Here is a 13,865-nt window from a genome sequence, read left to right as displayed (position 1 = left end):
TATATCATATGATATATCCTTTGTCATTTAAAAATCAATTAAGGGGGGGGGGTGAAATGACAGCTTGTCTTCCTGTGGCTTATTTCGTATCTGAATATTGCGAGAAAAGTTTGTTCAAATCAACCTGACAGCCAAAGCGTAAAAATGTGGCGGGATCTACAATATTTTAACAATTCAATATTATAAGTATGTGGAGTGGGAAGATTATGTGCTGCTATTTTGATAATTTTAGCTGAGCACTATATGATTTACAGTAGCGGATCTAGTGGATGGGTTTTATTTGAACGTTATCACCCAAAAATTATCAGCATTTGCTCTTTTGCGGTCTTCGATTCCCCTCCCTTTTTGAAGGAATTTTCTGGATCCGCCACAGATTTGTTATCAAGAAATACAACTCAGTCCATGTTCACTTAAAATCTACAAAAGTTGTCTTTCTTTAAGAAGCAGAAGACACTTGCTGTGAAAACGGAAATGCATGCCGAATTCTGAAGAAACGCTTGTTTTAGGGATCTTTACAGGTACTTAGCAAAAATGACTGACGGGTACAGTGCTATTAGGTAGTACACTGAATATATCGTCTGGTTATTTATCTATATATTTGAGCTGAGTTGCATAAAAGAAATTTCGGATTGTCAACCTAGGCCTAACCACATGAGTCGGCAATTTTATCAATAAAGTAGAAATATATGAGAAATGGGCATGAATACTACCACTGAGCTTCGCGAGCGTAGCGAGCGAATAGTGTGGCCTCTGTGTTAGGAGTAAGGACTACTTAGGACTTTAGAAAATTTTAATTTATGACCACCACCCACCCAATGGCCATTGGTATGGGACAGCATAGGAGTCTAAAGTTTTATATAGAAGTGTTATTGAAAGAATTCTTTCAAAATGCATTTAAAATCCACAATGATATATATAATTCTTTATGTTGTAATGCCCACACCCTCATGTAGTGTAGATTCCAGTTTGTAGACATAATGATCTCAGACAGCTGTTACAGAAATACAGACATACAAAAACTTGTGTGAGCAGTAAGGCCCATCAAGTCTCTGTCGTATATCTTAAGAACCATAATGGTTATTGGAATATATAGATATTATTTAAGTTAAATTAATATACATGCATCCTCATGAAGTGTACATTCAAGTTTGTTCACACAATGACTACTGAGGTCAGGGTGAGGTCACAAGAGAAAAAATTGTTTTCTTCCAAGATAAACTTTCTTTTTAGGAACCACAAATTTAAATTCATTTTACAAATAAATCTATATGCAAGCATCATCTTGTACTTTTTAAAATTTGTACACAACACGACTCTTGTGTTCAAGATGAGGTCACTAAGGAGGAATACACAGAACTGAGATTTTTGTTTTAAAAGAGATAATGCGACAACTCAGATGGGCATCCTCATTCACTGTAGATTACAGTTATTTCATGTTAAGATGACCCCTCTGGGATTAGAATGGAGTCACAAAAGAGTTGTAATGATTACGTATGAATAAAGTAGACATTTTTAATGAAAATCTTTTAAAGGGCCAAATCATGATGAATTATATTTTATTTAAAATTATGTGTACTAGCATCTCCATGTCTTGTAGATTCATAGTTAACATTGTGACCCCTGAGTCCAGGTAGGGGAAGATGCACTGTATCCACCGGTGGGGTTTCGTTGTGGGTCACAGCATCAAAAATGCATCATTTAGTGTAATAATTAAATGAATATTAATATCAAAGATTAAATGAGAAACTAATGATTTAGATCTGAATGCTGCTCAGGATGTCCACTTTTTGTCTCGGGCTCGTAATCCTGTCTACTGTGTGTCTCGCTTGTTTTGTTTTTATTTAATTCCTATTGTCTATTTTATCTAGGATGTTGTCCACTAAGCTAATGGTGGGGATCGTAGCACTACCCTGCACACAGACTAGGAATGGATCTGCCCAGTCCATTATCAGAAGAGTGACCGGGACTGTTTGTCCCATCAGAAAAGTTTCTTGAGAAGCATTACAAGGTACAGAGCTACATTATCTTCAATTAGTTTTACTTCCTGGTCACTTGGCCAGCAATCAAATTATTTTTTTGAATAATCTTTGAAAACTTTTTTATTGAAAACAAGTTCTTAGATTTCAAACATTCATTATTAAACTTGCTAACACATAGTCTATATATTGTACCTAATAACCATATTAACTGCTAGCAAATAATTAAGAAAAGAAAAATATATATATACACTGTATTTATAATCTCTTGAAGAAATAAATCAAGTCTTCTTGTTACATAATTTAAAGATGATATTTAAAAATAAGTCTGAGCTAGGTTTTGGTTGTCACATAAAACTAACACAGTAGTCGACGTCATTTTCGTTTTGTCACTGTCATCTAGTAAGTGCCCACGTATTAAGCAAAGTTCATTCTTTGTCACCATTTTAATTATTTCATGTTTTGAGGTGGCACTTTTAAGGAAGGAGTACACAGTTTGTGTTTCTGGCTGCAAGAAAAGCTCACCCACCCCCGAGTACATAATGTGTACAGGGGGTTATAGTAGGTACCACTCACTCTAAACAGGGATTTCATGTAGGGACTCATTTCTCCCGAGTGTCTTGACATTTACCAGCTGGCAACATATGTGTCTCGATCATCTAAGCCTCATTTACATTCTCAATTTGGGTTATAAATTATCATTTATTTTTTAGGGACTTGTATGAGTGGGCAGAAGAAATTTTCTTCACTGGATATCCCTTCATTGCCTGCTGTTGGAGACTGAACACTTTATTGTAAATTGCTGGGGTGTAGCAAACAGTGGGTGTCATCGCCCTGAGAAGAGTCAGAGAAGTATTCATTTTTATTGGAAAAAGTTTAGTTCATGTAAAGAGCATGAAAGCAGATTTTACAGTTATCTCCCTTAGACTATGTAAATTATAATACAGCTCTTGCTAATGATGTTATTTCACCTATTAAATGTTGTTTGAATGTTGTCAATTTGGTTTGTAGTCAAAGATATGAGTTATAGCTGCCTGTATTGTACCAGTTCACATACAGTTACCTACAGAATTAACAGTAGATTACATGTACCTGACGCTCTAGGGATGCATTTATTGCTGTTTGTCTGCATACATCATTGTGTTTCGTCTGTCGTGCATTACCAATTCAACATGTTATATACCTGTCTTTAGATGGGACGTATTATGATACAGCAATGTCTGTATGTCCGTCTTTAGATGGGACGTATTATGGTACAGCAATGTCTGTATGTCTGTCTGTAGATGGGACGTATTATGGTACAGCAATGTCTGTATGTCCGTCTGTACATGGGACGTATTATGGTACAGCAATGTCTGTATGTCCGTCTGTAGATGGGACGTATTATGGTACAGCAATGTCTGTGTGTCTGTCTGTAGATGGGACGTATTATGGTACAGCAATGTATGTGTCTGTTTTAAGATGGGATGCACTGTCCTCCATCTGAATGCTTTGTTATGATGGATGAAATGCCCTCTAATACTCGGGTGACCGATATGGCCAGTGAGTAACCTGTTTAGATTTATTGATTGTATCTTGCTTAACGTCTTGCACGAGAATTTTTCACTCGTATGGAGACGTCACCAAGACCGGTGAAGGGCTTCAAATTTAGGCCTATGCTTAGCGCTTACAGCCATTGAACAGTGAGGGTTCTTTAGCGTGTCACACCTACTGTGACTCGGGACATCTGTTTTAAGGTCATCTCCGAGGACCTATGACATTCACACTTGATGCCGAGCATTTGATGATGGAACTGTCACTACCTATTAATAATTTTAACGACTTAGGTCTGTCACAGCCGGGATTTGAACCCCAGCCTCCCGCATGCGGGGTGAACGTCCAACCTCTCAGCAACCGTGAGGATATCAAGCTGCCTTCTTTTGACAAATTCATGAGGATTTTGATTTGCTCAAACTTTTTTTTACTAGTACCTGTCTGATTTCTGGTCATTCCAGCTCTCATTGTCACTTTGGTTTTTCAGCTCCCTGGGCCTCTTGAGATGGTGACACCCTGCAGTAGGAGCAGTTCCTATCGGTATCTCTTAAAAGCAGACAGAGGTTCTCATAGCATCTGATCCATTGCTGGGGACAAACTTTTGTATGGAGCTGGTAAAATTTCTATCTTTTTTAAGCTTGTTTGAGCTATAAGCTCAAGTGGGCTTTTCTGATCACCCATTGTTTGTCGTACATCTGTTTGTCTGTCTGTCTGTAAACTTATTTTTAAATTCTCTGCAATCACAGAACCCAATTTCAACCAAACTTACTACCGTTAAAGGATTAGAAATCGTTTAAATGAAGGACCTTCAAAGATAATCAACAATTGAAAACAGATAACATTGGGTCATTTAAGAATCGTCTCCATAACTACTGAGCTAGAAATGACGAAACATCTATAAGTCATGTGAAACCTTACTCAGTGATTGGGATAAGCTTAAGGATATGCGGGACGATGATCACGTGATGGTTGCGAATTTATTATAAATTTAGAACTGGACGCAGCGTAGTTAAACTTCCCGAGAAAAATCACAATACTGTACAGACACACTATACGTCGTCATAAAAAAGTACGTCACGACGTTGTATCGCGGGGAAAATGTCATCATATTTTGTCGTAATTTGCTACCGCTGTAAAGTGTCATCTGTAAATCTGTTGATTGAATTCTTGTCAAATGATAATTTTCATTTTATTTCATAGTAATTGCAAGTCTCTTTTTCATATATATACAATGCATATATTATATATATGTATAGTATGCGCCACAATAATTTTGATATTATAGCCTACAAGTCACCGAAATCGCTCCTGCATCAGCATGCACATGCAATTTGCATCTCTAGGCATTTACAAAAAGAAAGTCAACCGTCTGTAAACAATGACTCAGTGCAAGTGTAAGATGATGATCGTTTGTTAATATTTACTATAGTAGTGTGAAACGTACAAACTATTCAGGTGCTTTTATAATCGATCCTTGTTTGCGAAAAATACCTCTCCCCCTTTATGACGACAATCGTTACTTTTGTTCAAATATTAACGTCCATACTAGGAATGTTTAATTTTTGCAAGCACTTTCATGTAAATATAAGTACGCTTTATCTCTGAAACTATTTCATATTCCAAATTATTTTTACTAACTTTACGAAACACTGCTGCTAAAATGGTAACTAATTTAAAAAATATGACACACGTCGGAATTTATGCGAGAAGCAGACATGTGAAAAAGAAAAAAGTGCAAAGTCACAACATGTGCGATATATAAATACCTTGAAAAATAGCATGGAGATGATTGAGTCAAGCGACACTAGCTACCATGGCCGCGGAAATGCTGTTGATCTAGTAAAGGAAGTAGTAGCTCATATTGACGTTAACTAGACCTAACCCGTGGTTTGAAAGAAGACGTATTGTTTAGAGCTAGACAAGACGTTTTGTTCGAAGCCATGTTTAATATATACATGTATATTTAAAAAAAAAATTTTTTAATTTGTTTTCATTAATTAACTCAATTTTTGTTCCATAATTATGAAAATTCTAAATATTTCAATAGGTTCCAAACAAATATAGTTTCTAACAATGTATTTCAAAACAGGCACGAAGAATTAGGCTGTCCCCCCCCCCTTTAATTTTGAAGTGCAAATAAATTGAGACTGTACCATCTCCCATTACTTTAACAGTAGTTGTACATGAAAAGAATATAAGCTTGAAAGTTATTAATAACAAATATTTCGTCAAGCCTAACTCCAAGTGAACATATCAATGTATAACTTCAAGGACGCCTACCTCAAAATCAAAATTAGCTTCACCCCTTCATATTTCTACAGGAAGTTAGGTATATGAATAGCTTTTAATTGCAGTGTTTGCAAAAAAATTCATTGACAAGTTTTTGAGCAGTGCTTCATTTAGTATCTGGACTACCCTGTTTTTGGGTACCAATTTCCACCCCAAATCCTTAAATTTTCTCAATTTCTTATTATATGGTTATGTTTAAGCATTTTATTATTATATATTTTATATTTTACATATATTCTAAAAATTATTGTAAAAGATATAGATAAAAATTCCATCAAATTATTTTTTTGAATTGAAAATGGGAATAATCTTGTAAAATTCACAATTTTCGAAAAGGGGGGTAATTCAAAGCTTATTATCTCCCTTGTATACCTAGAAAGTGGCCATGAAATTTATACACATTGTACAGGACATCCTGGCTTCATGAAAAAAAGATAAAATATTCATTGACGAGTTATTTTTCGCCACATCGTCCCGCATGTCCTTAATGTGACAATGGCGCATTACCAGCTAGTGTCAATGTGACATTTCTAAAATGAATGCGCCATATTGAAATTTTTATGAGACATTTTAAAATGACAAGTCTGAGAGTCCAGTAAATTATAATCTAAACACTACTGACAGACTGTAATGCCATAGGTAACTTTATCTGAGACGATCACGAACTCACAATTTCCAATGGTTTCCTTTCTGCACCAGATGCAAAATATGAGACCATCATTGTATTCAAGCCTCATACTTCTTAGCGCCAACTTTCTCTTCTGTAAGAACTGGTTGTTTCACCGATTTTCAACCAGAAATCACGATCTTAATCGCCGCCGGAAATATGTACTGGCCCGCTGGGCATGCGCGTTAATAATTTTTGGTAGCCCAATCCCAATTTTACTAGCCACGGTCATCGGGCTACCGCTTAATTTCGAAGACTGGCGCAGTGTTTCAATATTCTATGCGCCTTTTTTTTTTATTTAATGCGACTATGGCGCAGAGCGCGTGCTTATCCCAATCACTGAGCCTTACGGACATATTGTAAATTGTTTGAAGTCTTGTTCCAGGGGATAGGATTAGGGTCACCGGTGCTTAGGAAAGACAAACACAACAGGCCAATGACCCCATTTATGGTAAATCGGAGGGGACATTCTGAAATTTATTGGGCTGAAATAATGTAAATTGAGGCCATTTTTTTTCTTACAGAAATTTGTCCATTGTCCGTCATCTTTGTTGTAGGGGTCATCATAAACTTTTCACATGTTCATCTTCTTCTGCAGAACCAGTGGGCCAATTTCTACCAAGCTTGACACCAAGCATCCTTGGGTAAATGGAATTCAAGTTTGTTTAAATGAAGGACCACATTCTTCTCCAAGGGGAGATAATAGCAAAATAGTGAAACTACATTAACATCTTTAAAGAATCTTCTTCTCCAGAACCACTGGGCCAATTTCAACCAAACCTGACACAAGGGGATTCATGTTTGTTCAAATGAAGGGTCGTGCCCCTTTCCAAGTGGGGTTAATAGTGAAATAGTGAAAATACATTGACGACTTTTGAAAATCTTCTTCTCCAGAAACAATTGGCCAATTTCATCCAATTATGGCACAAAACATCCTTGCAGGGGTAAAGGGGATTCAAGATTGTTCAAATGAAAGGCCATGTCCCCTTTAAATGGAAGATAATCACAAAAATGCAGAAATAGGGTGGTGTTGTTTAAAAATGCTCTTGGGAGGAACCACTGGACCAGAAGATCTTAGATTTACATTAAAGTTTCTTGACATAGAACAAATTTAAGTTTGTTAAAACCACGATCCCCGGGGATTCATTAGGGCCACGATAGAAAATCAAACTTTTACATTCAAATGTACAGGTAACATCTTTGAAAATCTTCTCAAGAACCACTATGCCAGAAAAAAATACTAATTTACATGAAAACCTCCTGACATAGTGCAGATTCAAGTTTGTTAAAATTATGGCGCCCGGGTGTAGGATAGGGCCATATTAGGGGATCACAGTTTTATAGATAAATATATACATGTATAGGGAAAATCTTTTAAAAATCATCTTCTGAAAAATCACTGAGCCAAAAAAGTTTGAATTTACCAGAAAGCTTCCTGACATAGTGCAAATTCAAGTTTTTTAAAATCATGCCCCCAGGAGAAGGGTGGATTGATTGATTGTATATTGTTTAACGTCCCTCTCGAGGATATTTCACGAGTTCATATGGAGACGACTGGAGAAAGGTGGAGTCACAATAAGGGATCAAAGTTTTGTATACAAATATAAAGGGAACATCTTTAAAAATCTTCTTCTCAATAACCATTGGGCCAAAGAAATTTACATTTACCCGAAAGTTTCCTGACATAGTGCAGATTCAAGTTTATAAGATTCATTGACCCTGGAGGTAGGATGGGGCCACAATAGGGATCAAAGTCTTACATGTGAACATATGGGGGAAATCCTTATATCCTTAGGATAGGAGAACTATTTTCTGAACTTTACTTTGGGTGGTGAGGGGGTGAGAACTGATTTCTGAAATTTACGTTGGGAGGTGAGGGGGTGGAATGGAGAACTATTTCCTGAACTTTACGTCGGGGGATGAGGGGGTGGAGAACTATTTTTTGAAATTCATATTGGGAGGTGAGGGATGGAAAACTATTTTCTGAACTTGACGTCGAGACGTGATGGGTTGGAGAACTGTTTTCAGAACTTTATGTAGTGAGTTGACAGGGATGAGAACTATTTTCTGAACTTTACGTTGAAACAAGATGTGAGAAACTTTTCATTGATGTCATACAGGACTTAATGTATACAGAGATTAGATATTGTGTGATGAGTGTTTTTAAATTGATTGATTGATTGTATATTGTTTAACGTCCCTCTCGAGAATATTTCACTCAGATGGAGACGTCACCACTGCCGGTGACGTTTGTTCTCAGTTTGGTACATTCAGAATGATTACATGATTTTTTTGTAGACATTCATGTTCTAATAGCATAATATAATGGTGGGAAAAAATCATTTTGGTTACCTAATGCTTAATGTTGAAATCAATTTTACAGGGTAGCAGTTACTTGAGATGTCCGGCTGATTGATGAGGACTCTAACATTTTGTAGGACTTGGATAGCTCTGTTGCTGTAGAAAATGTCAGGTTTGTTAATGAAATTATGTAAAATGTTTTATGACTCATTCAGACAATGGCTGGGACAAATAGTGTTCATATGAGCTGAAAGCTAAAGTGAGCTATTCTGATTATATTTTGTCCAGCATCAGTCTTTTAGTCTCTTCATAACTTTTAACATTTTCGACTTCTTCTCAAGCACCACACAGCTAATATCACTCACCTGATTTTCTTCCGCTTTTTAGCGGAATTCCGCTCTTTACATTTGTGCGATCCATTAATAAATTTGTGTTCCGCTTTTTAAAAATAGATATACATGACTATTTTTATCCGGTGAATCTATTTTAGATCCTTTCATACTATCTTTCATCATTGGACGTAACACGCAATTTCATTGGTTCTTGGAAGCTAGTAGTTTATGTTTAACCTATTGTTGGTAGTTTCACTGAGAATGTTGGTCACGGTAAAAATCCGTAATGGATGCCAAACTTCTACGACCTGTGTCGGAGAATATTTCGCAAATTTGACCTATCTCTTACAATTCAAAAGTGATGAGCAGCAAGGTTTAAGTTTCACCTGAAGTTTTGAAATATAAGTCAAACTTCAAGGTCAAGATTTCAAAGTCAATGGTGTAAAATGAAAGGTTCTGTCAGAAGGAATCTAAAGGCCGTACTTTATACTGTCTAAGTTTGGGTTTCTTTAAAACAAATCAAACGGTAAGGTTTAGGTCACAAGGTTGAAATCTCTGGTAATATCAGGAAGGTCTTTTTACATAGAAAGTCGATATATGAAATATGAGAGCCATATGACTCACAATTCAAAAGTTAGTAGCAATGTTAAAGTAGGGGGCAGACATACAGGACAGGACAATATGCCTCCCCCTCTCCGGCTATAGTCGCAGGGGTATAAAACACTTAAATCCACACACCTGCTACACTTGAAAATTATGACTAATCATGACCCTGATGTTTTTGAGATTAAAAAGAATTTCAATAACATTTCCCTATACATCCCCTTAAAAACTTGTGTCCATTATTGTGGTTCACCCCACCCCCCCTTTCCCTCCCCGAGGACCACATTTGTGATATGATTAATTATGACCTTTTCGTTCTTTTGAAGAAGAAATTTCCTTTATATCTCCATGTGAAACTTTGACCCCCTGATGAGGTCCTACCCAAACCCAGGGAGGCCATGGTTTTAACAAAGTTGTATCTATACTATATCAGAAAACTTTTACCTCAATCTCATTTTTTCTGGCCCAGTGGTTCTTGAGAGGATTTTTAAATGATCCACCAATTTTTGCCTTTTCTTGATTATTTTCCCTTTGACCCTTCATTTGAACAAACGGTACTGCCGCTGTGGTCTAGAGATTAAATCGCACGCCCAGCATGCTGAAGGCCGGTGTTCGAATCCTGGCCACAACAGATCTAAGTTGTTAAAACAGGTAGTGACAGTTCCATCGTCAAACGCTCGACATCAGGTGTGAATGTCACGGGTCCTCGGAGATGACCTTAAAAATGGATGTACCATGTCACAGTACATTGTAGGTGTGGCATGCTAAAGAACCCTCACTGCTCAATGGCCTTAAGTGCCGAATATAGGTCTAAATTTAAATTTTAAACAAGATTCAATCAATCATTTGAACAAACATGATTCCCTTTACCTAAGGATGAATGGTAGTAGTTTTGATTGGAATTGGCCAAGTGGTTGTGGAGAAGAAGATGATAATGTAAAAAGTCAATAACAACAGATAAATTTCAATTGGAAAAGCTCACTTTGTGTTGTGTATATTGGCCTGGATAGTGTTCAGAGCACCTGACTATTACATATGTAATACTGGGGTCTCGGGTTTGATTCACGGTCCAGTCAAACCATTGATATCAGTCTGGATAGCTCAGTGGTTAGAGCAACTGACTAATACAGGGGTCTCGGGTTTGATTCCTGGTCCTATCATATCGTGGGAACGAAGGGCCTTGGATTCGATCCCCATTGTGACACCAGTTCAGCCATATTTTCTTTTCCTTCCCATTACATTGACATCTATGTAAACATGTAAATATATCACAAACTATCCCTGACAATTCAGTTTGATATGATTACACTTTGTTTATTTTGTAGGACAGTGGAGATTTAGATAAGTGGTGTGATGTTATTGATGGTAAACAGAAGACTGTGACCTTGAATCTGAAGATCTGTGATGAAGACTGGACGTTTGGGGTCACTCTCTGTTACAGTACTACAAATCTAAGTAAGTACTCAGTAATAATGTAAGACTGAACTCTGTATCATGTTTATCTGATATATACATTGTAAAATCAAACACATATTGAATTAATTCACAAACAAAATAATGTTCTGTTAAACTCACAAACACAAGTACATGTTACACATCACAAACAGAGGACTGTAATGTACACGGGGCTGTAATTAACACAGGACTGTAATTAACACAGGGCTGTAATTAACAAGCAGATGTAATTAACAAGTAGAAGGAATTAACACAGTGCTGTACGTTACTCTGTGATTAGACATGTAATTAACACTGTGTTGGTAGATGTAATTAACACTGTGTTGGTAGATGTAATTAACACTGTAGAGCTGTGTAATTAACACTGTGATTATAGATATTGGATTTTCTTCACTTTAGCAGTGCCACACTCAGCCACAAAGAGGTTGTCTCTGATGTCCACACATAAACCTAATGGAGACGCTAAATCACAGTGAATGTAACGGAGGAACTGTCCGTCCTGATCTAGGATGTGGATACGGTGATTGTAAGGGTCTGCTGTCAGGATGTGACTCTGGCTGTCTGTAGTGATGCCGACTGGATGAAATGATTGCTCGGTATTAGAGGGATGACCAGTGTATCTAAATCGGAGTTTTCCTGACTGATTGACCACCACTACTGCACTAGCTGACCGGTCAGCCACACAGATATCCAGGTTCTTGTTCTCACTGAGGTATTTAATGTAACCACCAGATGAGTAGAGAGGACGACCCTGATCATCAAACTGAATGCTTTGTTTCTCTGTGGAGCCGGAGTAACGCACGACTTTGGATTGTGTTTCATCATCACTGATCATGGTAACCAGGAGGTCGTTATCCGCGGTACAGCAGACATTGCGAGGTCTCCACCCCTGTAGTGTGATCACGGTCTGTATCTGTTTATTCTTAATTAAGTTCACGGTGTTATTATTAGGGTCAGTATAAACAAGATCTCCGTCCCGTGTCACTGCTATGTCTGTTGGTACGTTCCCTGACTTGGTTTGTATTGATGTCAGTAGTTTACTCTGGAGGTTGAGCAGCTTCATGGTTTTGTTTAACTGACCGCATGTCCAGACTTGATCTTCACTCAGACAGCTAACACTGAATAGTCCGTATCTACCATACCCAGTGTCTATGGTGGCGGTGACGCGCGGCTCATCAAGCAGTGGTTTGACTGGAGGAGACGATACAGCTTCTGCTGACTTCATTGTGTCGCCATGTTCTGTGTTAATGGATAATGGCGACAGAGAACCAAACATTTCATTGAGCTGATCTTTGTTTATTTTCTGAGGAGAGAAACTCGGTAATGTGACTCGGACTTTAGGCGGTAATGTTCTAAATTGGGAATTCCTAGATTTGTAAGTAGAGGTTAAGGAGACGTCATTTAATTTTAGGATGGATTTCAAGTCGGACATGATCTGTTTGAGTTCCGCCATTTTCTGTGTGATTTCTTCTGTATTTTTATTTAGCGCGTCCAGATGTTTAGTTTTCATCTCCGCAATGGCGGATTTCTGTCGGTTGACAATGGCGGTAATCTCCCGGTGTAGGATTTCTCCTTGTTCATCGGCATCTGTCGTCAGTTTCCCGTATTTCGTTTCTAACTCGGCTTTCTCGGTTTCGACATTAGACGCCATTTCTTTATATCGCGGGTAAATTCTTGTCTCGAGTTCTTCTAGATCTTTTTGTAAACTTTCTGTTTTAGCGCTGAATTTTTCCAGAATATCTGACACATCGTGACCTTTGTGTTTTCCAAATAAGGCGCAGGTAGAACAGACAGGAACGCCACATTTTTCACAGTAAATTTCACAGTGTTTATCGACGTGGTCTGGACATTTTGGGTAGTTAGGAGTAGACTTTCTGTGTAAAAACGGCACGACTTTGTGTCTTTTAGACGAGTCTGAGAGATGCTTTACTGCACAGTTAACACAGAGATTTATATTACAAAGTTCACAATGACTCTGTAGGGGGACAGTTTCACAGAGGTCACACAGTAGGACTTCCTGAGCACTGCGCCGGGGATGCATTTCTGATGGCGGGATCACACGAGAACTTTACTGTTGATTAAATAAAACCGGAATTTCATTTCAAGATGTTGACAGATTAAAACAATTAACGAAATATAATTATAGTATGATATAAAACACAGCAGTCATTACTATAATAATAATTTAGTCTCACCTTAAAATCCAACATGGCCTCCCTGTTCTTTCGACCTTCCGTCAAGTCCTGAGAATTAAATACTTGTGCGGCGTGTCAGCCTGTATACACTATCTACGTGTTATCGCTTGAGTAAATATATAGTTTTAAAGTTTGCTTTGACCTAGTTTATGTTGGGTAGTTTTGCTAACATTTACGATTAGCAATATCCATTGGAGGGGGGGGATTTCATGCAGTAGACCTCCGTTTTGGTACTAAATACATATTTGTGTTTTGATATACTTTTTTCTGTTGTAGAATGAGTTGAGTGGACTAATGAACCTCCAGATGTCTATGTACACATGTATGAATAAACTGTTGTACTCGCGCATGCGAGCTTATCCTATATTATGTGTTCGAGTTTTATTTCCTTAATGTTTTAGGATTTGTTCAATTAGTGCAGGGGCGGATCCAGAAAGTTTTGAAAGTGTGGGGTCTAGGCGCCCCAGCATATAATTTTCCCTTATGTACAAAGTCAGTGTACCGGTAGTTTCCC

The 13,865-nt window shown here is 37.6% G+C and overlaps 1 protein-coding gene and 1 long non-coding RNA gene across 4 annotated transcripts; one reads left to right on the top strand and one right to left on the bottom strand.

Annotated features, from left to right (window-relative positions):
- Positions 1 to 3,645: 3,645 nt before the first annotated feature.
- Positions 3,646 to 12,954, top strand: LOC130047741 (uncharacterized). The gene is made up of 4 exons (XR_008796556.1): positions 3,646 to 4,123; positions 8,849 to 8,938; positions 11,027 to 11,156; positions 11,556 to 12,954. It is a non-coding gene; the product is annotated as an uncharacterized LOC130047741 (long non-coding RNA).
- On the bottom strand, positions 11,187 to 13,467 carry LOC125656993 (E3 ubiquitin-protein ligase TRIM71-like). Of its 3 annotated transcripts, none has more exons than XR_008796554.1 (2): positions 11,439 to 13,443; positions 11,187 to 11,363 (listed from the first exon to the last, which is right to left on the bottom strand). XR_008796554.1 is itself a non-coding variant. In XM_056143116.1 (2 exons), the coding sequence occupies exon 2, from the start codon at positions 13,195 to 13,197 to the stop codon at positions 11,527 to 11,529; it is 1,671 nt and encodes a 556-aa protein (XP_055999091.1). In that variant the 5' UTR covers positions 13,198 to 13,227; positions 13,352 to 13,467; the 3' UTR covers positions 11,187 to 11,526. The 3 variants fall into 3 exon arrangements, 1 of the variants encoding a protein (XP_055999091.1); XR_008796555.1 differs by having other exon boundaries at positions 11,187 to 11,346; XM_056143116.1 differs by having other exon boundaries at positions 11,187 to 13,227; positions 13,352 to 13,467.
- Positions 13,468 to 13,865: the final 398 nt, after the last annotated feature.

This window comes from Ostrea edulis, chromosome 7 (assembly GCF_947568905.1).
Source record: "Ostrea edulis chromosome 7, xbOstEdul1.1, whole genome shotgun sequence".
Taxonomy (NCBI): domain Eukaryota; kingdom Metazoa; phylum Mollusca; class Bivalvia; order Ostreida; family Ostreidae; genus Ostrea; species Ostrea edulis.
Note: the sequence above shows the minus strand (reverse complement) of the source record. Positions and strands in the feature narration are given on the sequence as shown.

Coding starts and splice junctions, on each gene's coding strand:
- LOC125656993 (XM_056143116.1), bottom strand. CDS start 13,197: ATGCATCCCCGGCGCAGTGCTCAGGAAGTCCTACTGTGTGACCTCTGT.